Source organism: Oncorhynchus gorbuscha, linkage group LG19 (genome assembly GCF_021184085.1).
Source record: "Oncorhynchus gorbuscha isolate QuinsamMale2020 ecotype Even-year linkage group LG19, OgorEven_v1.0, whole genome shotgun sequence".
NCBI classification, from domain to species: Eukaryota; Metazoa; Chordata; class Actinopteri; order Salmoniformes; family Salmonidae; genus Oncorhynchus; species Oncorhynchus gorbuscha.
The window spans coordinates 23,261,070-23,288,906 of NC_060191.1; the positions used below are offsets into that span (position 1 = coordinate 23,261,070).

Consider the following 27,837-nt stretch of genomic DNA (forward strand, 5'->3'; position numbering starts at 1 on the left):
GTTCTCTGTCCTTTTACCAGTCTCTGTCTCCTCTCCCAGTTGTCTGTCCCTTTACCAGTCTCTGTCTCCTGTAGTAGTACCCAGTCCTCATGTCTCCTCTCCCAGTTGCCCGTCCCTTTACCAGTCTCTGTCTCCTCTCCCAGTTGTCTGTCCCTTTCCCAGTCTCTGTCTCCGCTCCCAGTTGTCTGTCCTTTTACCAGTCTCTGTCTCCTCTCCCAGTTGTCTGTCCCTTTACCAGTCTCTGTCTCCTGTAGTAGTACCCAGTCCTCATGTCTCCTCTCCCAGTTGTCTGTCCCTTTACCAGTCTCTGTCTCCTGTCGTAGTACCCAGTCCTCATGTCTCCTCTCCCAGTTGTCTGTCCCTTTACCAGTCCCTGTCTCCTGTCATAGTACCCAGTCTTCATGTCTCCTCTCCCTGTTGTCTGTCCCTTTCCCAGTCTCTGTCTCCTCTCCCAGTTGTCTGTCCCTTTACCAGACTCTGTCTCCTGTCGTAGTACCCAGTCCTCATGTCTCCTCTCCCAGTTGTCTGTCCCTTTCCCAGTCTCTGTCTCCACTCCCAGTTGTCTGTGCCTTTACCAGTCTCTGTCTCCTCTCCCAGTTGTCTGTCCCTTTACCAGACTCTGTCTCCTGTCGTAGTACCCAGTCCTCATGTCTCCTCTCCCAGTTGTCTGTCCCTTTCCCAGTCTCTGTCTCCTCTCCCAGTTGTCTGTCCCTTTACCAGTCTCTGTCTCCTGTCGTAGTACCCAGTCCTCATGTCTCCTCTCCCAGTTGTCTGTCCCTTTCCCTGTCTCTGTCTCCTCTCCCAGTTGTCTGTCCCTTTACCAGTCTCTGTCTCCTCTCCCAGTTGCCTGTCCCTTTACCAGTCTCTGTCTCCTCTCCCAGTTGTCTGTCCCTTTACCAGTCTCTGTCTCCTGTCGTAGTACCCAGTCCTCATGTCTCCTCTCCCAGTTGTCTGTCCCTTTCCCTGTCTCTGTCTCCTCTCCCAGTTGTCTGTCCCTTTACCAGTCTCTGTCTCCTCTCCCAGTTGCCTGTCCCTTTACCAGTCTCTGTCTCCTCTCCCAGTTGTCTGTCCCTTTACCAGTCTCTGTCTCCTGTCGTAGTACCCAGTCCTCATGTCTCCTCTCCCAGTTGTCTGTCCCTTTACCAGTCTCTGTCTCCTGTCGTAGTACCCAGTCCTCATGTCTCCTCTCCCAGTTGTCTGTCCCTTTCCCAGTCTCTGTCTCCTCTCCCAGTTGTCTGTCCCTTTACCAGTCTCTGTCTCCTGTCGTAGTACCCAGTCCTCATGTCTCCTCTCCCAGTTGTCTGTCCCTTTCCCTGTCTCTGTCTCCTCTCCCAGTTGTCTGTCCCTTTACCAGTCTCTGTCTCCTCTCCCAGTTGCCTGTCCCTTTACCAGTCTCTGTCTCCTCTCCCAGTTGTCTGTCCCTTTACCAGTCTCTGTCTCCTGTCGTAGTACCCAGTCCTCATGTCTCCTCTCCCAGTTGTCTGTCCCTTTACCAGTCTCTGTCTCCTGTCGTAGTACCCAGTCCTCATGTCTCCTCTCCCATTGCCCGTCCCTTTCCCAGTCCCTGTCTCCTGTCGTAGTACCCAGTCCTCATGTCTCCTCTCCCAGTTGTCTGTCCCTTTCCCAGTCCCTGTCTCCTGTCGTAGTACCCAGTCCTCATGTCTCCTCGCCCAGTTGTCTGTCCCTTTACCAGACTCTGTCTCCTGTCGTAGTACCCAGTCCTCATGTCTCCTCTCCCAGTTGCCCGTCCCTTTACCAGTCTCTGTCTCCTCTCCCAGTTGCCTGTCCCTTTACCAGTCTCTGTCTCCTCTCCCAGTTGTCTGTCCCTTTACCAGTCTCTGTCTCCTCTCCCAGTTGCCTGTCCCTTTACCAGTCTCTGTCTCCTCTCCCAGTCGTCTGTCCCTTTACCAGTCTCTGTCTCCTGTCGTAGTACCCAGTCCTCATGTCTCCTCTCCCAGTTGTCTGTCCCTTTACCAGTCTCTGTCTCCTCTCCCAGTTGTCTGTCCCTTTACCAGACTCTGTCTCCTGTCGTAGTACCCAGTCCTCATGTCTCCTCTCCCAGTTGTCTGTCCCTTTCCCAGTCTCTGTCTCCTCTCCCAGTTGTCTGGCCCTTTACCAGACTCTGTCTCCTGTCGTAGTACCCAGTCCTCATGTCTCCTCTCCCAGTTGTCTGTCCCTTTCCCAGTCTCTGTCTCCTCTCCCATTTGTCTGTCCCTTTACCAGTCTCTGTCTCCTGTCGTAGTAGCCAGTCCTCATGTCTCCTCTCCCAGTTGTCTGTCCCTTTCCCAGTCTCTGTCTCCTCTCCCAGTTGTCTGTCCCTTTCCCAGTCTCTGTCTCCTCTCCCAGTTGCCTGTCCCTTTACCAGTCTCTGTCTCCTCTCCCAGTTGTCTGTCCCTTTACCAGTCTCTGTCTCTTGTCGTAGTACCCAGTCCTCATGTCTCCTCTCCCAGTTGCCCGTCCCTTTACCAGTCTCTGTCTCCTCTCCCAGTTGCCCGTCCCTTTACCAGTCTCTGTCTCCTGTCGTAGTACCCAGTCCTCATGTCTCCTCTCCCAGTTGTCTGTCCCTTTACCAGTCCCTGTTTCCTGTCATAGTACCAACTCTTCATGTCTCCTCTCCCTGTTGTCTGTCCCTTTACCAGTCTCTGTCTCCTCTCCCAGTTGCCCGTCCCTTTACCAGTCTCTGTCTCCTGTCGTAGTACCCAGTCCTCATGTCTCCTCTCCCAGTTGTCTGTCCCTTTACCAGTCTCTGTCTCCTGTCGTAGTACCCAGTCCTCATGTCTCCTCTCCCAGTTGTCTGTCCCTTTACCAGTCTCTGTCTCCTGTCGTAGTACCCAGTCCTCATGTCTCCTCTCCCAGTTGTCTGTCCCTTTCCCAGTCCCTGTCTCCTGTCGTAGTACCCAGTCCTCATGTCTCCTCTCCCAGTTGTCTGTCCCTTTACCAGACTCTGTCTCCTGTCATAGTATCCAGTCCTCATGTCTCCTCTCCCAGTTGTCTGTCCCTTTACCAGACTCTGTCTCCTGTCGTAGTACCCAGTCCTCATGTCTCCTCTCCCAGTTGTCTGTCCCTTTCCCAGTCTCGGTCTCCTCTCCCAGTTGTCTGTCCCTTTCCCAGTCTCTGTCTCCTCTCCCAGTTGTCTGTCCCTTTACCAGTCTCTGTCTCCTCTCCCATTGCCCGTCCCTTTCCCAGTCCCTGTCTCCTGTCGTAGTACCCAGTCCTCATGTCTCCTCTCCCAGTTGTCTGTCCCTTTCCCAGTCCCTGTCTCCTGTCGTAGTACCCAGTCCTCATGTCTCCTCTCCCAGTTGTCTGTCCCTTTACCAGACTCTGTCTCCTGTCGTAGTACCCAGTCCTCATGTCTCCTCTCCCAGTTGTCTGTCCCTTTCCCAGTCCCTGTCTCCTGTCGTAGTACCCAGTCCTCATGTCTCCTCTCCCAGTTGTCTGGCCCTTTCCCAGTCCCTGTCTCCTGTCGTAGTACCCAGTCCTCATGTCTCCTCTCCCAGTTGTCTGTCCCTTTCCCAGTCCCTGTCTCCTGTCATAGTACCCAGTCCTCATGTCTCCTCTCCCAGTTGTCTGTCCCTTTACCAGTCCCTTTCTCCTGTCGTAGTACCCAGTCCTCATGTCTCCTCTCCCAGTTGTCTGTCCCTTTCCCAGTCCCTGTCTCCTGTCGTAGTACCCAGTCCTCATGTCTCCTCTCCCAGTTGTCTGTCCCTTTCCCAGTCCCTGTCTCCTGTCATAGTACCCAGTCCTCATGTCTCCTCTCCCAGTTGTCTGTCCCTTTACCAGTCCCTGTCTCCTGTCGTAGTACCCAGTCCTCATGTCTCCTCTCCCAGTTGTCTGTCCCTTTCCCAGTCCCTGTCTCCTGTCGTAGTACCCAGTCCTCATGTCTCCTCTCCCAGTTGTCTGTCCCTTTCCCAGTCCCTGTCTCCTGTCATAGTACCCAGTCCTCATGTCTCCTCTCCCAGTTGTCTGTCCCTTTACCAGTCTCTGTCTCCTGTCGTAGTACCCAGTCCTCATGTCTCCTCTCCCAGTTGTCTGTCCCTTTACTAGTCTCTGTCTCCTGTCGTAGTACCCAGTCCTCATGTCTCCTCTCCCAGTTGCCTGTCCCTTTACCAGTCTCTGTCTCCTCTCCCAGTTGTCTGTCCCTTTACCAGACTCTGTCTCCTGTCGTAGTACCCAGTCCTCATGTCTCCTCTCCCAGTTGTCTGTCCCTTTCCCAGTCTCTGTCTCCTCTCCCAGTTGTCTGTCCCTTTCCCAGTCTCTGTCTCCTCTCCCAGTTGTCTGTCCCTTTACCAGTCTCTGTCTCCTGTCGTAGTAGCCAGTCCTCATGTCTCCTCTCCCAGTTGTCTGTCCCTTTCCCAGTCTCTGTCTCCTCTCCCAGTTGTCTGTCCCTTTCCCAGTCTCTGTCTCCTCTGCCAGTTGCCTGTCCCTTTACCAGTCTCTGTCTCCTCTCCCAGTTGTCTGTCCCTTTACCAGTCTCTGTCTCCTGTCGTAGTACCCAGTCCTCATGTCTGCTCTCCCAGTTGTCTGTCCCTTTACCAGACTCTGTCTCCTGTCGTAGTACCCAGTCCTCATGTCTCCTCTCCCAGTTGCCCGTCCCTTTACCAGTCTCTGTCTCCTCTCCCAGTTGCCCGTCCCTTTACCAGTCTCTGTCTCCTGTCGTAGTACCCAGTCCTCATGTCTCCTCTCTCAGTTGTCTGTCCCTTTACCAGTCCCTGTCTCCTGTCATAGTACCCAGTCTTCATGTCTCCTCTCCCTGTTGTCTGTCCCTTTACCAGTGTCTGTCTCCTCTCCCAGTTGCCCGTCCCTTTACCAGTCTCTGTCTCCTGTCGTAGTACCCAGTCCTCATGTCTCCTCTCCCAGTTGTCTGTCCCTTTACCAGTCTCTGTCTCCTGTCGTAGTACCCAGTCCTCATGTCTCCTCTCCCAGTTGTCTGTCCCTTTACCAGTCTCTGTCTCCTGTCGTAGTACCCAGTCCTCATGTCTCCCCTCCCAGTTGTCTGTCCCTTTCCCAGTCCCTGTCTCCTGTCGTAGTACCCAGTCCTCATGTCTCCTCTCCCAGTTGTCTGTCCCTTTACCAGACTCTGTCTCCTGTCGTAGTACCCAGTCCTCATGTCTCCTCTCCCAGTTGTCTGTCCCTTTACCAGACTCTGTCTCCTGTCGTAGTACCCAGTCCTCATGTCTCCTCTCCCAGTTGTCTGTCCCTTTACCAGTCTCTGTCTCCTGTCGTAGTACCCAGTCCTCATGTCTCCTCTCCCAGTTGTCTGTCCCTTTCCCAGTCTCTGTCTCCTCTCCCAGTTGTCTGTCCCTTTACCAGTCTCTGTCTCCTCTCCCATTGCCCGTCCCTTTCCCAGTCCCTGTCTCCTGTCGTAGTACCCAGTCCTCATGTCTCCTCTCCCAGTTGTCTGTCCCTTTCCCAGTCCCTGTCTCCTGTCGTAGTACCCAGTCCTCATTTCTCTTCTCCCAGTTGTCTGTCCCTTTCCCAGTCCCTGTCTCCTGTCGTAGTACCCAGTCCTCATGTCTCCTCTCCCAGTTGTCTGTCCCTTTCCCAGTCCCTGTCTCCTGTCGTAGTACCCAGTCCTCATGTCTCCTCTCCCAGTTGTCTGTCCCTTTCCCAGTCCCTGTCTCCTGTCGTAGTACCCAGTCCTCATGTCTCCTCTCCCAGTTGTCTGTCCCTTTCCCAGTCCCTGTCTCCTGTCATAGTACCCAGTCCTCATGTCTCCTCTCCCAGTTGTCTGTCCCTTTACCAGTCCCTTTCTCCTGTCGTAGTACCCAGTCCTCATGTCTCCTCTCCCAGTTGTCTGTCCCTTTCCCAGTCCCTGTCTCCTGTCGTAGTACCCAGTCCTCATGTCTCCTCTCCCAGTTGTCTGTCCCTTTCCCAGTCCCTGTCTCCTGTCGTAGTACCCAGTCCTCATGTCTCCTCTCCCAGTTGTCTGTCCCTTTACCAGTCCCTGTCTCCTGTCGTAGTACCCAGTCCTCATGTCTCCTCTCCCAGTTGTCTGTCCCTTTACCAGTCTCTGTCTCCTGTCGTAGTACCCAGTCCTCATGTCTCCTCTCCCAGTTGTCTGTCTCTTTCCCTGTCTCTGTCTCCTGTCGTTGTACCCAGTCCTCATGTCTCCTCTCCCAGTTGTCTGTCCCTTTACCTGTCTCTGTGTCGTGTCCTTTGTCCGATGTCTTAGTCTGTACTAACTAGTCCCTGTCTCATGTCCACTGTCTCCTCTCTCTGTCACCTGCCCGTGTTATCATTTCCATCACACCCAAGCTGTGGCTGCTAGTTCCCTCTCATACACACCACCCACCCACACACACCCACCCACACATCACATCACACATAATTATCCACAAATAATGCATGCCAGCCACAATCATCAGCATCTGTCACCATCCTCACTGTCACCGCCTTCACCATGTCAACAATGCTAATAATGATGTTTGTCATTAGAACACTATTTATACATTGGTTTCGAGGGTGGTCGTGATAAAACGTCTAACAAGCTAAGTCATATCCATTTAGATTTGTTCGTGAAATGATTCCTGTCCTATTACCATGTCTGCCACCGTCGATGGTAAGCTTTTAAATGATTTATTTCATGCTGATGCATCTCATAGAATGTGTTGAGCATGTTGAGGTTACCCTGCTAGGCGTTAGATAGGTTTAGCACGGTGTTACACTGTGTTACAGTGACCTGCTGGGGGTGCAACAGCTTGGAAGTAGCTGGGAGTCCTGATCCATCTCCTCTCTATGGCCTGATAACACACACGCACATACGCACGCACACACGCACGCACACACACACACACGCACACACGCACGCATGCACGCACACACACACACATATACGCACACACGCACGCACACACGCACACACACGCCCTTAAAGTACATTACAGCCACTTGCTGTGCTTGTCTGCAGACGTACATCAGTTCTTCCTTGTCATCACTATACTCCCCCTCCCTCGTTCCCTCACACACACCCCTTCAGTTTGCAGTGTGAGATATGGCGGCATTGTTATTCTGTGGGAGTCACTGCAGCGAAGCCATGGGCTGCTGGGGGAGTGGTGATGGGGAGGAGAGAGGGAGGGGAAAGAGAAGCCTAGAGAAACAGTGAGAAGCTGCGAACCATCTGTCCCTCTATTCAGACACTGCAGTGGGTGGGAGACAAAGTGGTAGTGGGGTGTCCCGCCTGGGTGGAGGGAGTCGGGACACACACCTTCAAGACAATGCACCTGTCACTCTATTCAGACGCTGCATCGGTGGATAGATTATAGTGGGACCCCTACATAGGTGTAGACACACACAACTTTAAGACAATCCTCTGCACCTGGCATGGTGGCCCCGTGGGGGCGTCTTTCCCCTGGTCACCAGGGCCCTTATTCATTAGAGCTGGCAACAGAAATAACAGAAAACAACAGAAAACAACAGGTAGTCCCTCCCTGTGTCAGTCTATTTTCTTCCAATGGAAGCCTAATGAATACAACCCAGACGTGTAAACACTGATCCTAGCACTGCTCCTAGCACTGCTCCTAGCACTGCTCCTGTCCACTTTATCTCTCACTGATACCATCTCAATCCCCCATTCACACTCTTTCACAGACATCACCTGAACCCCCATTAAATCTGAGACATCAAGCTCTTATCATTGGACATCTCATCCATTAGATAAGATGCGCACACACACACACACACACACACACACACACACACACACACACACACACACACACACACACACACACACACACACACACACACACACACACACACACACACACACACACACACACACACACACATACATTAACACAGACAAATGTCCTCACTCACTCACACACTCCTCACTTAATCGCCAAACAGCACGCCACATCGATGCTCTCTGGCCCACCCACTCCATCGCATCAGACTCCATTCACTATGGTCTCAGTCAAACAAACAATGCCTGCTAGATGCTCATATACTGCTGATGGAGCTAGAAGGAACCAGACCACCTTTGCGACAGAAACACTCCACTGCGATATAACTCATATAACTGAGTCTGAGCTCAGTGCTCATAAAGTGTCAACGTCCTATATGGAAATGGACTACAGTTTCACTGCAGGGCAGATCTAAACTTTGACCTATTTCCTTTCAACCCTCCTTCTGGCTTCCTCTTTTCCCCGCAGGTCTATTCTAAGTGTTTGGTTGGTGGTGGGAGTCCAGGCCTGCGTCTGAAATGCCCCCCCCACACATCTCCGTCGACGCTGGCTGAGCACCCACCTCTGCCCCCGGGGAAGAAGGGAAAGAAGCCAGAGATCCAAATGCCTGAGACACAACCAGGGCTGCAGAAGACATATTTAAAGAGACTGGCCTAATATATTAGAGCTTCTAGAAAGGAGAGAGAGAGAGCGAGCGAGAGAGAGCGAGAGAGGGAAAGATAAAGAATGCAGACGAGAGAAACCGAGAGAAAGGAAATGAGAAAAGAGAAAGAGAGAGAGAAAGAGAGAAACGGAGAGACAAAAAAAGACAAAGAGAACGAGTGTTCTAACGGACGTCCATTATTGACAGCAACCCTGAAGCAATGCCTTGCTCAAGAGTAGGGGATTAAACATGCAACCTTTCAGTTGCTGTATGGTGGCAGGTAGCCTGGCGGTTAGATCATTGGTCCAGTAACTAAAAGAGTGCTTGTTAGAATCCCCAGCCAACTAGGTGAAACAATCTGTCAATCTGCCCTTGAGCAAGGCACTTAACCCTAATTGCTCCAGGGTCACTGTCAATAGTGGCTAATCCCTGGCCATGACCTGACTCTTAGGGGGAGTGGGATGAGCAGAGAACACATTACAGCCACTTGCTGTGCTTGTCCCTTTACTTGTACATGTGTGAAACAGGAGAAATATAAGCAGCCCATATTTTATATAGTGCACTACTTTTAATCAGAGCCCTAGAGGAGTCCTCTGGGTCCTGGACAAAGTGATTCATTAAATAAGGAACTGTTTAGGAGGCCTTTTTGCCTTTTGGTAATCCGTCATTGTAACTAAGAATTTGTTCTTATCTGACTTGCCTAGTTAAATAAAGATCAAATAAACAAATGCAGATTTTTTATTTATTTTTAAAACTGAGTCAGCCCTAGGTCTTCCTCCAGTAGTGTCTGTGTAAGCATCTGATGGAGCTGTACTATTTTACAGGCCATTGTGAGAGCTATGAAAATTCACTGAAAATTCACTGACTGATTCCCTGATATGATCTCGCTGTGGAGGAACGGTCAGCGATAAGTCAGAGGGAAGCAGGGAATGAAGGGAGGGGTAAGGAGGATGCTGTGCTCTGACATATTACATCATACAGCTGCTGAGAATTAAACTAGTCACAACAGTGCACGTGAAATACCCCGACCAGACCTCCCTTTCTCTTTATTTAGATTTTGACCAATCGTTCTCTTTCTTTTTGTATCTCTCTCTCTCTCTCTCTCTCTCTCTCTCTCTCTCTCTCTCTCTCTCTCTCTCTCTCTCTCTCTCTCTCTCTCTCTCTCTGTCTCTGTCTCTGTCTCTGTCTCTCTCTCTCTCTCTCTCTCTCTCTCTCTCTCTCTCTCTCTCTCTCTCTCCCTCCTTTCTAGAAGCCGTCTATAATATATTAGGCCAGTCTCTTTAAATATGTCTTCGGCAGCCCCTGGTTGTGTCTCAGTGATTTGGATCTCTGGCTTCTGTCCCTTCCCTTGCCTTCCCTTCTTCCCCAGGGGCAGAGTGGGTGCTCAGCCAGCGTCGTCAGAGATGTCACAGGGGAGCCAAATGTATTAGGCTAGTGTTATGAGTGAATAACATTGCTGTAAACCCCCAGCGCGTCTCGCCACCGCTGCCACTACTCACTACAGGGTGGCGGGCGGCAGGCTGTTCCGCCACTGCAGCAGCTGCAGATAATCATCTCCAGCTCAGTAGCCGCAGCTAATAATCCCCCAGTATAATCTTCAATTGGAACCTCCGCGCTAATCTCTGACAGGAATTATCGCTACCGTTTAGAGTGTCTTGCGTCAGTTGTTACCCGGGTGCAGGCACATGTGTGTATGGGGGGGGGGGCTGGGGGAGGGGGTTGCTCGACAACACTGCGTGTGTGTGCGTGTGTGTATGTGTGTGTATGTGTGTGTGTGGAGGCCAGTGGTCCACTGACTGGCTGGCTTTTTACATTTTTGTATTATGATAACTGAGCAGCAATTTAAGCTGTGGATTTCCTTGTTAGCAGACAGATTATGTACCAAGTCGTGTTCCACAGCCTGGCTTCTTTAATGGGGAAAATAGGAAGCTTAATGGTGTTGGAGCTCGGAGGCTGCCAGGCAGACAGCTGGCTTTGTGGAGACACACAATGGGGCAAAGTTTCCTCAACGTTCCCTCTCGTCGCTGTCCTTCTAATAACACCTCTGCATCCATTCCCTTACGCGGATAAAGCCAATATATTCTAGCCCGCCGGCCTCTTTGACTCGGTAAAGACTTTTGCCGTCACATGGCCAGAGGAAAACGAGGGCTGCCGAAGTGAGCGACAGACTAATCCGCTTGTCAGGGCACTAGGGAGTTTTGCCAACGCCACATAACAGCCCCACATTGTTCTTACTGCGTAGTGACGCACACACTGTTACCCCTGTCGAGTTTGGTGTGGCCAACGTTTAGAAATAAATACCTACTCATTTCTGTTGAGGCTTTGTGAAGTAGAGATGTAACATTGTTGTCAAGCCTCAGTCCCTAGCTTCACTATCTGCTTATCTGTTGCTCACGGACATTCAGTAACTCCAACACAGCTTCCACCTCCTCCAATCCTAACCTGGCAAAACCGTAAAACTGACCATAAATCAGCATCTAGGGCAACTTTATTTTACACCTGGGTCATGTTCATTAGGCACCAAATGGAAGGGATATAATTTGATCTCTGAGAAATTAAGCTAATTGATTGGCCCTTTTCATTTATAGGATTCATATCATTTTCAATAAATATAGTACCTAACATTCAATTTGGACCATAATTATTTCTAACAATGAGTAAGACATGAGGAATCATCCACAGACCAGTCACCCACAGACCGACCACACGCCGCACCAATCCCAACCCAACAACCAGTATACAGTATCAGTTCTCTATGTCTGACAAGTAGTACGGAGCTGCGCTTGGAGTATTGCTTCTTCAACCTGTGAATCTGTTGATGGTTTTATTCCCCTGTTCAGAGAAAATAGCTTGTATTCTTTACCATAAATTATTGTGAAGAACCAAGTTTTTCCCACTTGCTCTTCCTGCTGCTGTCACATTTCATCTCGTCATGAGCAAAAGCTATTGGTTTTCTACCCAAAGTTGAAAAGACAATATTGTGATCCATTTGTGACCGACCAGCTCGATTCGGTCTTAAGTAGCAACATTTAAAATGTTTTTTTTTTTTACATAGGATAAAAGTCGTACCTCAGAGCAAGCACAATGGTATATCATACACCACAGTTTCTGAATAACACTTTGTGACATCGGCTGACGTAAAAAGGGCTTTATAAATACATTTGATTGATTGAATGGGGAAGTAATGCTGCTTTGAAAGTGGATAAACTTGTAACCCCACTTTGGAGAAAATAGCCCTTGAATGTTTTTGCACACGTACTGGAAAGTTCTTTGTCAGCACCCATTCAGCATTGTTCACACCCTCTTAAGCCTTTAGCCCCTCCCATCTCTTTAAGGATTCACATACATGACATCGGCAGCCTGGTGGTCCAAAATAGCATAACTGGTGTATTTTAACACCAATAAACCCATCAGTTTAAAAATGTATTTACTAACCAGGCAACTTAAAGCAACTTGTTTAACAACACTTTGGTTCATTTCTAGCTTGTTAGCTAGCAAGCAAATGCTAACTCACAACAACAAGTTAACAGCAAGCAAATTACAGAAAATATCTTATGGTTGTGAGTGTGAAAAAATAAAAGCAGGGCATTCTACCAGAGAATTATTGAGTTTGGACACTGTCTCGTTGGCCTAACGTAATAATCTAATTTGACTTTAATGCAGGTCATGTTGTTCTTCACATTACCGTCGCTGGTAAACACACACTGTATCAAATCAAAGTTTATTTGTCACATGAACAGAAAACACAATGTGTAAACGGTACACATAATGCACGTAATGTTAGCTAGTGAGCCAGCCAGCTAACGTTAGCCGGCTGGCTAACAGTACGCTTTAACTTACAATGAAAATTACTTTCTGACTAAATAAAAAACAAACAGTATCAGTCATAGATTTGGACACACCTACTCATTCCAGGGTTTTTCTTTATTTTTACTATTTTAGTGAAGAGATAAAAACTATGAAATAATACATATGGAATCATAAAGTAACCAAAAAAGTGTTAAGCAAATCAAAATATATTTTATATTTGGGATTCTTCATAGTAGCCACCCTTTGCCTTGATGATAGCTTTGCACATTCTCTCAACCAGCTTCATGAAGTGGTCACCTGGAATGCTTTGAAATTAACAGGTGTGCCTTGTTAAAAGTACATTTGTGGAATTTCTTTCCTTCTTAATGCATTTGAGCCAATCAGTTGTGTTGTGACAAGGTATTGGTGGTATACAGAAGATAGGCCTATTTGGTAAAAGACCAAGACCATATTGTGGCAAAGACAGCTCAAGTAAGCAAAGAGAAATGACAGTCCATCCTTACATTAAGACTTAAGCCATGAAGGTCAGTTTATCCGGAAAATATCTTTGGTCTGATGAGTCCAAATTTGAGATTTTTGGTTCCAACCGCCATGTCTTTGTGAGAGGCAGAGTAGGTGAATGGATGATCTCCTCATGTGTGGTTCCCACCATGAAGCATGGAGGAGGAGGTGTGGGGTTGCTTTGCTGGTGACACAGTCAGTGATTTATTTAGAATTGAAAGCGCACTTAACCAGCAGGGCTACTACAGCATTCTGAATCGATACGCCATCCCATCTGGTTTGCGCTTAGTGGGACAACCATTTGTTTTTCAACAGGACAATGAATAATTTGAATAATTTGTTTAACAGTTTGTTGGTTACTTTATGATTCCATATGTGTTATTTTATAGTTTCGATGTCTTCACTGTTATTTTACATTGTAAAAAATAAAGACAACCCCTTGAATGAGTAGTTGTGTCCAAAAGTTTGACTGGTACTGTATAATATCTGAAAATGAGTCTAGCTTGACGCTCTTGCCTGTAGTCATGGATGAACGCTTCTCCCTCTCTGTCACGGATGCCACGGTTGCACTTAGTTTAAAGAGGTATTTGTATTTATTAGGATCACCATTACTTTTACTTCCTGGGGTCCAAACATATTAAAGCACTTACATTACATATTAAACAAATGATAAAACAGTACATCATATAACATTATCACACCACTTCATATCTACAATACAAAATTTGTAATACCACCATACAACAATATCACAATGTATGAGTATACATGTGTTTGTAACTGTGTGTGTCTCTTCACAGTCCCCGTTGTTGAAATGGAATAATGTGTCCCTGAACAAAGGGGGGGTCAAAATCCAAAGTAACAGTCAGTTTCTGGTGTGGCCACCAGCTGCATTAAGTACTGCAGTGCATTTCCTCTTCATGGACTGCACCAGATTTGCCCGTTCTTACTGTGAGATGTTACCCCACTCTTCCACCAAGGCACCTGCAAGTTCAGACATTTCTGTGGGGGAATTGCCCTAGCCCTCACCCTCACCCTCCGATCCAACATGTCCCAGATGTGCTCAATGGGATTGAGATCCGGGCTCTTCGCTGGCCATGGCAGAACACTGACATTCCTGTCCTGCAGGAAATCATGCGCAGAACGAGCAGTATGGATGGTGGCATTGTCATGCTGGAGGGTCATGTCAGGATGAGCCTGCAGGAAGGGTACCACATGACGGAGTTGGATGTCTTCACTATAATGCACAATGTTGAGATTGCCTGCAATGACAACAAGCTCAGTCCAATGATGCTGTGACACACCTCCCCAGACCATGACGGACCCTCCACCTCCAAATCCATCCCGCTCCAGAGGACAGGCCTCGGTGTAATGCTCATTCCTTTGACGATAAACTCGAATCTGACCATCACCCCGGGTGAGACAAAACCGCGACTCGTCAGTGAAGAGCACTTTTTGCCAGTCCTGTCTAGTCTAGCGACGGTGGGTTTGTGTCCATAGTCAACGTTGTTGCCGGTGATGTCTGGTGAGGACCTGCCTTACAACAGGCCTACAAGCCCTCAGTCCAGCCTCTCTCAGCCTATTACGGAGTGTTACTGCTGGTGTTGTTACACGTGGTCTGCCACTACGTGGACAATCAGCTGTCCGTCCCGTCTCCCTGTAGCGCTACCTTAAGCATCTCACAGTGTGGACATTGCAATTTATTGCCCTGGCCACATCTGCAGTCCTCATGCCTCCTTGCAGCATGCCTAAGGCACGTTCACGCAGATGAGCAGGGACAATGGGAATCTTTCTATTTGTGTTTTTCAGAGTCAGTAGAAGGGCCTCTTTAGTGTCCTAAGTTTTCATAACTGTGACCTTAATTGCCTACCGTCTGTAAGATGTTAGTGTCTTAACGACCGTTCCACAGGTGCATGTTCATTAATTGTTTATGGTTCATTGAACAAGCATGTGAAACAGTGTTTAAACCCTTTACAATGAAGATCTGTGAAGTTATTTTGATTGTTATGAATTATCTTTGAAAGACAGGGTCCTGAAAAATGGACGTTTCTTTTTTTGCTGAGTTTAGTACTGTGCGCCTACCATAGCCTGTTCTAGACGTAGGGACTGTGAAGAGACCTCTGGTGGCATGTCTTGTGGGGTATGCGTGGGTGTCCAAGCTGTTTCCAAGTATTCTAATGTTAGCTCTCTGTGTATTATTGAGGGCCAGCCATGCTGCCCTGTTCTGAGCCAATTACAATTTTCCTAAATCCCTCTTTGTGGCAACTGACCACACGACTGAACATTAGTCTAGGTGCAACAAATCTAGGGCCTGTAGGACCTGCCTTGTTGATAGTGTTGTTAAGAAGGCAGAGCAGCCTTAGGTACTGTTGTATCAATATGTTTTGACCATGACAGTTTAAAATACAGGTTTACTCCAAGCAGTTTAGTCACCTCAACTTGCTCAATTTCCACATTATTATTTACGAGATGTAGTTGAGGTTTAGAGTTTAGTGAATGATTTGTCCCAAATAAAATGCTTTTAGTTTAGGAAATATTTAGGACTAACATTTTCCTTTACTACCCATTCGGAAACTAACTGCAGCTCTTTGTTAAGTGTTGCAGTCATTTCAGTTGCTGTAGTAGCTGACGTGTACAGCGTTGACTCATCCTCATACAGAGACACACTGGCTTAACTCAAAGCCAGTGGCATGTCGTATATAAAGATAGAAAAAAGTAAGGGGCCTAAACAGCTGCCCTAGGGAATTCCTGATTCTACCTGGATTATGTTTGAGAGGCTTCCATTAAAGAACACCTTCTGTGCTCTGTTAGACAAGTAACTATTTGTCCACATTATAGTAGGGGGTGTAAAGCCATAACACATACGTTTTTCCAGCAGCAGACGATAATGTCAAAAGCTGCACTGAAGTCGAACAAGACAGCCCCCACAATAATTTGATCATCAATTTCTCTCAGCCAAATCCTCAGTCATTTGTGTAAGTGCTGTGCTTGTTGAGTGGCTTTCCCTATAAGCGTGCGGAAAAGTCTGTTGTCAATTTGTTTACTCTGAAATAGCATTGTATCTGGTCAAACACAATGTTTTCCAGAAGTTTACTAAGGGTTGGTAACAGACTGATTGGTCGGCTATTTGAGGGGCTTTACTATTCTTGGGTAGCGGAATTAGTTTCCCTCCAGGACTGAGGGCACACACTAACCAGTAGGCTTAAATTGAAGATGTGGCCAATAGGAGTGGCAACATTGTCTGCGATTGTCCTCAGTAATTTTCCATCCAGATTGTCACATCCCTGTGGCTTGTCATTGTTGATAGACAACAACAAAAAATGAACCTTTTCCACACTGACTTTATGGAATTCAGAAGTACAATTCTTATCTTTCATAATTTGGTCAGATATACTTGGATGTGTACTGTCAGTGTTTGTTGCTGGCATGTCATACCTAAGTTGACTTATCTTGCCAATGAAAATTGATTTAAGTAGTTGACAACATAGTGGGTTTTGTGATGAATGAGCCATCTGACTCAATGAATGATGGCGCCGAGTTTGCCTTTTTACTGCAGACAGGGGTTTCTTTTTTCAACCTCATTCGCATATTTGCAATCAAACTCTAGAATCTCCTTAGCTATCATACTCTGCTTCCACCGGGCATTCCACTGATTTCAAAACGCTGTTCTCCAGAAAGTGGAGCGCAACACTATTGCAGTTATTTGTGTGTGGTGGCAGTATTAGCAACAGTGGCATGTAGCGGGCAAAAATGGATACTTTCACACTAATTGATTTAATCGACCCTGAACAAATGCACATTTCAGCCTGTGATGACCTCTGACCTCTATCATTTGACCCTGTCCTTTGTCCAATCAGATGGTCTAATGAGTGAGGGGGAGTTCCTGGACATAACAGAGATCAAGCGGCATCAGGCGGAGGAGTTTGAGTGCATCACTAACAACGGAGTGACGCAGCCCGACATACGCAAGGTCAAGGTCACCGTCAACTGTGAGTGTCCCTACAAACCAGAAAACACACGCGTGCACTCACAGACACACAGACAGACAAAGAAACCATCACAGACACAGACATCCCACACATGGTACACCTCCCATAAGATAATACTATACTGGACAAAAATATTCACGCAACAATTTAAAGTATTTTGTTACCGTTCAGATGAGGAAATCAGTCAATTGAATGAACTTCATTAGGTTAAAAACAAATGGGCCTCAAAATGGGCCTCAGGATCTCGTCATGAAAGTTTTGTGCGTTCAAATTGCCAATCGATAAAATGCAATTGTATTCGTTGTCCGTAGATTATGCCTGCCCATACCATAACCCCACTGCGTCCATGGGGCACTCTGTTCGCAATGTTGACATCAGCAAACCACTCGCCAAGAGTGTGCAAAGGGTGGCTATTTGAAGAATCTCAAATATAAAAAATATATTTTGATTTGTTGAACACTTTTTTGGTTTCTACATGATTCCATATGTGTTATTTCAATGTTTTGATGCCGTCACTATTATTCTTCAGCGTAGAAATATAAAACAAATACAGAAAAACCCTTGAATGAGTAGGTGTTCTAAAACGTTTGTATGTCTTAATCATTTTATATGCCGTGCATTTATCAACCTCAACCTTTCTCGACCTTAAAGGTCACTGAGCCTTTCTTTGTCTGAACTTAACTTTTAATCACTATCGTTGTGTACATATGTTAAAGATTTCACTCACTTCTCCCTCCTTCTTCCTTGTTCAGACCCTCCCATGATCACAGACGTGAAGAACATGCCAGCCCAGCTGGGAAAGACGGCCATTTTGCGCTGTGAAGCAATGGCAGTACCCACAGCCTCCTTTGAGTGGTACAGAGACGACCGCAGGTAAGAAATATACCTCCTCCTTCTCCTCCTTTTCCTTCAATTTTTCTCTAATAGGATTGTTTTGCTAGCACAGACTGGAATTTGTTCCGGTATTCATCCAATGGCATTGAGGAGTATATCACCTCAGTCACCGGCTTCATCAATAAGTGCATCGATATCCAACCAGAAGCCATGGATTACAGGCAACATCTGCACTGAGCTAAAGGCTAGAGCTGCCGCTTTCAAGGAGCGGGACACTAATCCGGACGCTTATAAGAAATCCCACTATGCCCTCGGACGAACCATCAAACAGGCAAAGCGTCAATACAGGACTAAGATTGAATCCTACTACACCAGCTCTGATGCTCGTCGGATGTGGTGCGAGCCTACCAGACGGGCCTTTTATGCTCGCTTCGAAGCAAGCAACAGTGAAGCATGCATGAGAGCACCAGCTGTCCTAGACAACTGTGTGATCACTCTCTCTCCGTAGCTGATGTGAGCAAGACCTTAAAACTGGTCAACATGACTGGTTGCATCACTGCCTGGTATAAAAGCTGCTCGGCATCCGACCGTAAGGCGCTACAGAGGGTAGTGTGTACGGCCCAGTACATCACTGGGGCCAAGCTTCCTGCCATCCATGACCTATATACTAGGCGGTGTCAGAGGAAGGCCCAAAAAAGTATAGGTCCAAAGTCTAGGTCCAAAAGGCTCCTACCCCCAAGCCATAAGACTATTTGCATTGACCCCCCCCCCCCCACACACCCCTTTGTTTTTACACTGCTGCTACTCACTGTTTATTATCTATCACTTCACACCTACCTACATATACAAATGACCTAGTAAATATTTTCTGAACTCTATTTTATTAAATCTGCATTGCTGGTTAAGGGCTTCTAAGTAAGCATTTCACGGTTGTATTTGGCGCATGTGCAAATGCAATTTGATTTAATAGGTTTAGGTCGATGTATTTCCTGTACTGCTAACACATCCTTTCAGATATAAACAAAGTTATTTCTCTCCATTTGTCGCTCTCTCATCCCCCCTCTCTACCCCTCTCTATCTATCTACCTCCCCCGCTCTCTTTGTCCCACCCTCTCTCTCCATCTGTCGCTCTCTCATCCCCCCTCTCTACCCCTCTCTACCCCTCTCTACCCCTCTCTATCTATCTACCTCCCCCGCTCTCTTCGTCCCACCCTCTCTCTCCATCTGTCGCTCTCTCATCCCCCTCTCTACCCCTCTCTACCCCTCTCTATCTATCTACCTCCCCCGCTCTCTTCGTCCCACCCTCTCTCTCCATCTGTCGCTCTCTCATCCCCCTCTCTACCCCTCTCTATCTATCTACCTGCCCCCGCTCTCTTCGTCCCACCCTCTCTCTCCATCTGTCGCTCTCTCATCCCCCTCTCTACCCCTCTCTATCTATCTACCTCCCCCCCCCGCTCTCTTCGTCCCATCCCCCCTCTCTCTCCATCTGTCTACCTCTCTCATCCCCCCTCTCTCCATCCCCTCTCTCTACCCCTCTCTACCCCTCTCTATCTATCTACCTCCCCCGCTCTCTTTGTCCCACCCTCTCTCTCCATCTGTCGCTCTCTCATCCCCCTCTCTACCCCTCTCTACCCCTCTCTACCCCTCTCTATCTATCTACCTCCCCCGCTCTCTTCGTCCCACCCTCTCTCTCCATCTGTCGCTCTCTCATCCCCCCTCTCTACCCCTTTCTATCTATCTACCTCCCCCGCTCTCTTCGTCCCACCCTCTCTCTCCATCTGTCGCTCTCTCATCCCCCTCTCTACCCCTTTCTATCTATCTACCTCCCCCGCTCTCTTCGTCCCACCCTCTCTCTCCATCTGTCGCTCTCTCATCCCCCTCTCTACCCCTCTCTATCTATCTACCTCCCCCCGCTCTCTTCGTCCCACCCTCTCTCTCCATCTGTCTCTCTCTCATCCCCCCTCTCTACCCCTCTCTATCTATCTACCTACCCCGCTCTCTTCGTCCCACCCTCTCTCTCCATCTGTCACTCTCTCATCCCCCTCTCTACCCCTCTCTACCCCTCTCTACCCCTCTCTATCTATCTACCTCCCCCGCTCTCTTCGTCCTACCCTCTCTCTCCATCTGTCGCTCTCTCATCCCCTCTCTCTACCCCTCTCTATCTATCTACCTCCCCCTGCTCTCTTTGTCCCACCCTCTCTCTCCATCTGTCGCTCTCTCAACCCCCTCTCTACCCCTCTCTATCTATCTACCTCCCCCTGCTCTATTTGTCCCGCCCTCTCTCTCCATCTGTCGCTCTCTCATCCCCTCTCTCTATCCCTCTCTATCTATCTACCTCCCCCTGCTCTCTCTCTCCATCTTACCCACCTTTCTCCCTCTCTCTCTCTCTCTCTGCATCAGGCCGGTAGAGAGCGATAACACTCTGAGGATCAAGAACGAGAAGACGCGCTCACTGCTTCTCTTTACCAACGTGACGGACAAACACTTTGGCAACTACACTTGTTTTGCCTCCAACAGGCTGGGAGCCTCCAACGCCAGCATGCTGCTCTTCCGTGAGTCTCTTTAAGCCTTCACACACACACATACGTAAACACAGATAGCCACATCCCGTCACACACACATGCATACATACCGCAGGAGGTTGGTGACACCTGAATTGGGGAGGACAGGCTTTTGGTAATGGCTGAAAAATAATATGTGGAATGGTATCAAATATGGAAACCATGTGTTTGATATGATTCCACTCGCTCAATTCCGGACATTATTATGAGCCGTCCTCCCCTCAGCAGCCTCCTGTGATGCGTACTCACACAGACTCACATACTATACTGCACATACACATGCACGCACACACGCTTCCATACATGTGTCTAAGCTCATTCTACTTCACTCAATCACACAAGTGTGCACACATACTTAGAGAAGGAAACCAATGCAAACACACACCTAGTCACACACTGCATTGCCCCATCCCCATCTCTCTTCCTCTCCCTGCTCACGGTGCTGGATTTTCTCATTTCCCTCCCTCCTTCCCCAATCCCTCCTTCCATTTTGCCATCTCTATATTCGCCGCCCCATTACACCAAATAGCTTTTCTCCTCCATTTCTCCCTCTGTTCTGTCCTGTTCTGTTACCCCAGGAAGTTGTCGTTTCTCTCCTTCTCTCTCCTCACGTCTTGCATTAGCCCTCCCCAATGAGCGATTTCCAACACTGTGTTCTCTCGCTCCCTCTATCCCTCCCTCTCTCCCGCCTTCCACGCTCTGGCATTACCATCTTAAGTGAGCCCCTTCATCTCCTCCCTTTCTCTTCTATCATTCCCTTGTTCTGCCGTTTCCTCGGCAAGTCTCCCACCAATGACTCACCCCCAGTCAATCTCATACATCCTTCTGCGGCGCCCTCCTCCATTCCCTCCTCTGTCGGCCTCTGTGTCTTATCTCGCCATCATCTGTCTTTCTCCTCTTCTTTTTTCGCCTAATCTTCCCCCTTCATCATTAGAAAAGGCTGGATCTGAACCGTCTGTACGAATGGGACACAGACCTAAAATCGAACCACTCTGACTAATATCAGATAGCTTCGGGGATGGTTTTACACTCTGTCCCTGTCATTGCACTCAGACTTCATTCCTATCCCAAAATGTTTTACCTCTTTTTACTTGTAGCTTACATTTTCTCTGGTTGTTACTTTTTCCCCTTACGAATTCTTCTCCACTCTTATTTCCCTCGCTCTCCTTCTGGTGCCTGTCCTTCTCTCCCGGGCCCCTTGATGCAGGGCCAGGAGCCGTGTACGGGCGAGGCGTGGCCGTCAACGTGGGGGTGAGTGCGGGTGTTGGCTTTTGGCTTTGCCTCTCTGTCTCTCTCCTGATGAAGGTCTAAGAGCTTTTCCCAGAAGTCCCGTCCCGCCTGCGGAAGGAAGAAGGAATTTATTTAATTATGAAACCCATCACTGTGAAACAAAAATAATATGCATTATTCCAGGAGCCATTGACGCATCGCATCTCACACCCACACCAACTCCCCCCGCATCTCACACCCACATCTATATTGCCACCATCACCATCACCATACCACTCTCTCTCTTCATCCTTCCAATGAGGGTCACCATGGTGATGTCTATAATGTGTTTAGTAAGAATGATAATTGTGATGATGATGAAAACAGATATTTAACACCAGGATAATACTATTACAAATCTAAATCATGACCGATCTACAATAATGTTCATGGACGTTTGGAAACTCGGAGTGACAACACTACTATTTACGGTTGGAACTACTCTACAGTGAAAATGATTGGTTATTCTGACGAGGGTCACGTGACCTTGTTGAAAGCTGTCCATTGGCCCATTGCTCCTGTGACATTTGACCCTATGATCATACAAGTACCATTTTATTCCGTTTTTAACCATGTGGCAGTGTATATGACGCGGCTGCTGCGAATGATGTCAAAACACACATGAAGGGTGGGCCGTGGGGGTTCTATAAAGCCTTTGCCCTTCTAGTGCATCCCTTTGGGATCTCAACCAAGAAGAAGCATGTGAGAAGACCCACTTCACCCCCCCCCCCCTCCCCCTCCATCCACCCCCCCACCCCTCTTTAAAAAACCCTCGTCCTCTGCCCACCCCCTCCCCCCATCGATAAGGTGGTTTGTGCTCCGTCCCGTGTGTAAATATAATGCAGTACAGAGGCCATGCCGTTACTAGAGGCAGTCTATCCACATCCAACCCTCCTTGGTTGGTGGCTAATGTAGTGGCTAATAAAATCTAAAATATCCCGCAAAAAACTACATTACCCATCAGCATCTATTACAGTTTTTGAAACCAGGAAGGGACTGTAGAAATAACAATCGTGTCTCCTGCTTTGAAGGCGATGACCAGTCATCCTCCTTCCTTGTCGCTTGTTGATAGCATGTACCGGTTAGAGATGTTTCTGTCGTGAACCCTCCCTCCCACTCCCCCCCCTCCCCTGTCCGTTTTACTCTGCAAGGTTAAACTGCTATAACTTTTTTGGTGTTGATAATAATACTGATGATGTTAATAAGTATTTAAATAAATATGAAAAGTAATTCCATGTGAGATAAAAAAAGAATACATACTACTCCAGAGCTGACGAGCCGTGTGTGCTAAAATATTTTGTACTCAATCCCTTGAAAAATCACACTCATTGAACTGAACGACAACGACAAAAGACGAAGTTGTAAGGTTTTCAAGTTGTGCTCTTTTTTGCCATGACAAGGATTTTAAAAACACATCGAAGCTGATCCCGAGGGAGTCTTTTCATCCGAGAGAGTCAATGAAATGTAATATTGTTTGTATAGGTGTATGTATTTAAACCTTTGTTTTCATGCTGTTAACTGTATAAAGCACATTACACATATTCAGCCAGCTTTCATAGCGTGTCACTCTCCAGACAGACCAGCTCAATAGATCAATTATTCAAAGCGATGCATGTAAAGCAGCGTCCCTGTAAGTCAGTCAGCCCCCGTATGGCAGGACAGGCACACCAGGAGATAAAGATGTAATTAGCCACTACCTGTGGCTGGATAAATGACGGGGCCTACACTCCCCGCCTCCCCCATGTCCTTCCCGCCAGCCATGGACAAGCCCCATAAATCACGTTCAACCCTGGCCCCTGACAGGATCCTCCTCAAGGACACCTCCGTCCCTGTAAAGCAGACGCAAACCACCACACCTGGGCCCTGATTGAACCCCCCCCCCACACAGGGCTCAATTATCCAGCCACTTTACCTGCACAGATCAACCACCGAGACGTGCACTGTGAGGCTCGATGACACCCCAACCACCCAACCGCTGTTTCTCTGTCACGTCCTGCTGTGTCTATGTCTCTATGCAAACTCCCCCATAGTTAACCAACCTGCATGGAGAGATGGGCTCACATTAGCAACTCTCTGACTACCCACAATCCCTGTGACCTTACAGGAATATGCAGCATCTGTATTCAGTATTCTGCGAATAGCTGTCATCTTTTTTTTCTCCGATTTAATTTTAACCAGCAACATACCTGCTAACTCAAATATATAGGAGAGGCATCCAATCGGGTTAATCTGTACTATGATAGTAAAGGGTGCCCCTAACAATCTATTCAAGAATGGAACTGTTTTAGTAATACTATTGTATGAAGTGTGCTAATATATGATGAGATGTGAAGCCCTAGCCAGAGTGAATGTCCCCTTTAGCAGGAGGCTAGTCAATGAAAACCTGTTTGTCTCACTGAATACAGTGTGAGACGTGTTCTGTTGATGCCCGTTGCTCTATGCAATGTAGTCAGTCACTGGTATGTCTGACGGGAAACACACAGACCCACTCGTGTTCGTCTTGTTTCGCTCAGACTCACAGGGCATTGATGGGTATCGATTTTCAAGCACAAGAGCAGGTTGTTTTGGTCGGTGATTCTGTTTTTCCTTCTTTGTCGTTTTCGATCCCCCTCTCTCACTCACGCTGTCTTTCTGTCTGTCTTCTCTCTTTCCCGTACTCTGTCCCGTGTCAGCACCCAGCTCAATTTTGTCAGTGGAATAAACCTCTGCATGTACATACTCTGTCCTTGAAGAAAAAAAAAAACGAAATGAAAACAAGGAAAAACATACTGTCATGTTTCTCAATGTGGGTTTGGAAAAAAAAGCATGTAAATGTTCGTTTTGGGGAGATTTTGAAAAACAAAAAGCTGTCTTGTGTAAAGGCTTTAGGCTGGGGGAAAGGCTGGGGGATAATGCTTTTAAATTCATACAATGGAGGGCGAAATGTATGGTGGGCATTTGTAATAACCCCAAATGAGTTTGAGGGTCTCCATGAGTTCTTCATCAATGTGAAAGTTAATCAGAGGACTGGAAATGGGAAAAGGAAGGATGCAGCGAATTCACTTCCTCGGTGGGTGTGAGAGGACCTCCACACACCGTGGGAAGAGGCCCAGACTGGTGCAGACAAAGGTCTGAGGCAGAGGGAGATGGGATGACTCTGACCAGACAGTGAACTCTCCGTGGGGGAGAACGAGAAAAGACAAGGCAGACGCTTAATAGGATAGCAGCTCAAGATAGAATTCCTCAAAATGGCCACTGCGTCGTTCCTCCTGAGGGAGGACATACCACGGCGTTGTCTATGGTTACACCATGTAATATTAATGGCGTTAGCACTGCAATGATCACGAACACTGTCTGTGTACAGGCAGCATTTCATGACTCTATCTGCTAGCCTATCAAAGAGCGTTTACACTTTATTGATATGGTGTGGTGTCAAATAGCTTGACCTGTAATTACAGCACAGAGACATGCTGTATGATTCTAATGGACGTAAGTGGTGTAATTACATGTAGTTCATCACCCCCAATAAATGGGGGCGGTGCTAGTTCTACGGGCGCCACTCGAGCATTGCTAAGCAGCACTTTTTGGCTTATGTTGATGTACATAATATAAACTATCTTGCTTCATTTATATATGAGATTATTTCAATGTTTTGAAGACAATTATAACCATATTTGGGTGGTGTATTTTTTTATTTACGAATGACAAGTCTAGCGGTATATGAAAATAAAGTGGTAGAGTAGCAGTAGAAGCTAGATAACTGTACATTCAGTCTCCGTTTGAGTGTACTCGTTTTTTAAGTTGTGTATCTGTGTTAGATCTTGAATCACCATGAGCACTATATTCCAGTCCCGTCACATTAAACAGTTCCTTTACAGACTTTCAGTTCCAAATGCAATGCTTAATCGATACATTGGACTGGATCGCTTGAAATAGAGCAATTTCTCCCCATGCTCACTTTACCAGGGCCCAAAGACTGAATTGTCAAGTGTCTATATTAAGGCCTTAGCATAGAGAGCATAATTTATCATGCCTTGATACAAGACACCCCTAATTGCGCATTGATTTTCTCCCCATCTCCGAAAACATTTTGGCCGAGCTATATTGTCAACGAAGGTAACTATTTATTTAGAGAACATACAGTGAAGAATGAGTCGTTCGTTTTTTTTTCAGCTGAAAGAGTAGCTCGTCAAGGCACATTTTTGCTCTTTCTGATAATGAGATGTCTAACAATTGTCTGTATAATGGCACCTTATAGTACATTATATTTTATTATTGTACTCAATTAAATAAATGATTGATACCAAATGTTAATTTTGGAAATGTCAGTACCTATCGATACTGTGTATCTAGAGACTTATGTCTGACAAACACAGCCGACTCTTTAGTAGGAGTAGAGTCTAGAACGATAGGATGTACAATAGAACAAGACGAGATAAAGGGGAATAGCACCGTAGCCATGATAGTATTTGGTCAATATTCAACTAACATGATAAATTATCAGAAATATGTCAGATTTTCAGTACCGGTACTATGTATCTGTAATGCATAAGAAGATGTGTCTTATTGAGGGATATATAAATGATTTCCTTAGTACCAGCCAGGTCTCCAGCTTTTGTCCTTCACACCATAGTCCACTAGCTAGATAACAATGTGTTATCCTAAATGACCTATTGTTCACCAGCTAATCTAAAGGCCTGTTCAATTCCTATGAGCAGAGTCGACGTTGCGAGTGTATTTCAGCTCCAGTAGATTGCCATTAGCTGTACTAATGAGTGCATCGATACACAGCATGCTGGACTGAGGTGAGCTACATGATGGAAATAGGTCGTTATTGGGTTAACATGCCGACTACATGTTGCCAAGCAGAGGAAGTGATATTTGCCTCGACTCGCTGAAGGATCAACTTGGAAGTTGAATGAGGTAGCTAGGTACTATATAGTAAGTTGGTAGTAGTTGAATTGATAGATACACAAGGACAGAATATATAGGGGGGAAAAAGATAGATAGAGTTATGTAGAGAGGTGGATAATTTGTTAGTTTATCGTTTCTATTCTGAATTCTAATTAGGATATATTATTATTCATGTAAAACAGTGACAGTGTTTGTTTGTGTGGATAGCGGGTTAAAGTAATACTTGCGAGCCACAGAGGCAAGAGCAGCAGTCACTCACTCCCACCTCCATCCACACAAACCGGCAGGGACTACAGATGGTTGCTTGTCAATCACCCTCTCCTCTCTAGGAATGTAGCTAGTGGCTAATTAACAGTGTACCAGTGTTGGTCCATCTACAGCTGGAACAACAAGAGAGTCTGCACACTACTAGGCAACAATGGAGGTGCCCACCAGCCAGCCTCCTTCGTCATTAGAAGCCTGCCTAACATCTCCAACACTGAGTGCCCCTTTACTTGGCCTTTGTGAGTCACCAGCACAAATCTGACATTTTGCCTGTCAATCAACTGGGTAAATATTGGTTGCCAACGCGAAAACTGACAATGGAACTATATATCTTCCTTGTCGAATAACATCATCAAGTGATGTTCTGGCTTGTGTTCATAGGATAAAATGGGAGAGAACCTGTGCGGTGTGACTAAGTCGCAAACTGTCTGAAACTGTCCTATTAATGTGAGATGTATAGATTTGAATTTATGACACAATATAAGGTTGGGTTGTCATGACACTGTTGTTTCACCAGAACAATTTTGAAACTTCTGAAAAACTATGACAATCAGGTAATAACAATTAACAAAGACAAATGTCATTTTTGTCAGTGCGAGAACTAATAACAAATATTAGGTAGTTTTAGCAATCCAGTGGATGAGTCTACCCTCGAATGCTTGGTTAGTGTTTGCGGACATCGTATGGAGATGTCATGCCCATCTCTCTCTCTCGTTGAACCTCTGGCCCACTTCCTCCTCCCTCCTCCTTTCCCTCAATGTGGAGAAAACCTTCCACCTGTGCCCCCCTATGCCAATCCCACTGCCTGCCGCCTTGCCACCTCTCTGTATGCCAGGTTCCAACCCTGGTAAATCTGTGATATTGATTTGTGAGTGTGTGTGTCCGTGTGTGTGTGTGGATTATCTGACCTTCACATGGCAGGCATGTTGGTTTCAATCTACCCCTGGACCTCAACATTATTATTTCTGTCTGTGTTGACTTTTCAAGATTGCATCGATATAACTTACTGAACAAAGCAAAGGAACACAAACAGCATCGTCTTCCATCTTGACATATTTCTGTGCAGTGAAGCGATGATGATTATGACGACTCTTTTGATTCATTTGATCTCTGTTCTGTCTCTGTTTTTGTCCTTTCTAAGTGTGTGGACAATTTTTCCCCCCAAATCTATAGAAGTGGAGTTTAAAAAAATAAAATATATCAGAGGGAGAAAAATCAATAAAATATGTTGTTTTTAACAGAACTCTGTGTGGGTGTTTGATTGTTGTCGTTGTTTAATGTGATATGTTGTTGCCTTCTCGGCCCCTGTGGTTGGAAAGCGGGGTTAGGTGAGTTTCCTGAGTTTGGTTCCAGCAACAGAGTCAAACCTTTCACATTTGCTTGATGCC

The 27,837-nt window shown here is 46.9% G+C and overlaps 1 protein-coding gene across 1 annotated transcript in view; it reads left to right on the plus strand.

Moving 5' to 3' along the window:
* The window catches only part of iglon5 (IgLON family member 5), a 216,240-nt gene extending 188,548 nt beyond the window's left edge, over positions 1-27,692 (plus strand). Inside the window, exons 5-8 of the mRNA XM_046315086.1 lie at positions 16,497-16,628; positions 17,381-17,501; positions 19,863-20,014; positions 21,231-27,692. Of these exons, the coding sequence (XP_046171042.1) occupies positions 16,497-16,628; positions 17,381-17,501; positions 19,863-20,014; positions 21,231-21,334 (509 nt within the window). The 3' untranslated portion in view covers positions 21,335-27,692. The remainder of the gene's footprint in view (positions 1-16,496; positions 16,629-17,380; positions 17,502-19,862; positions 20,015-21,230) is intronic.
* Positions 27,693-27,837: the final 145 nt, after the last annotated feature.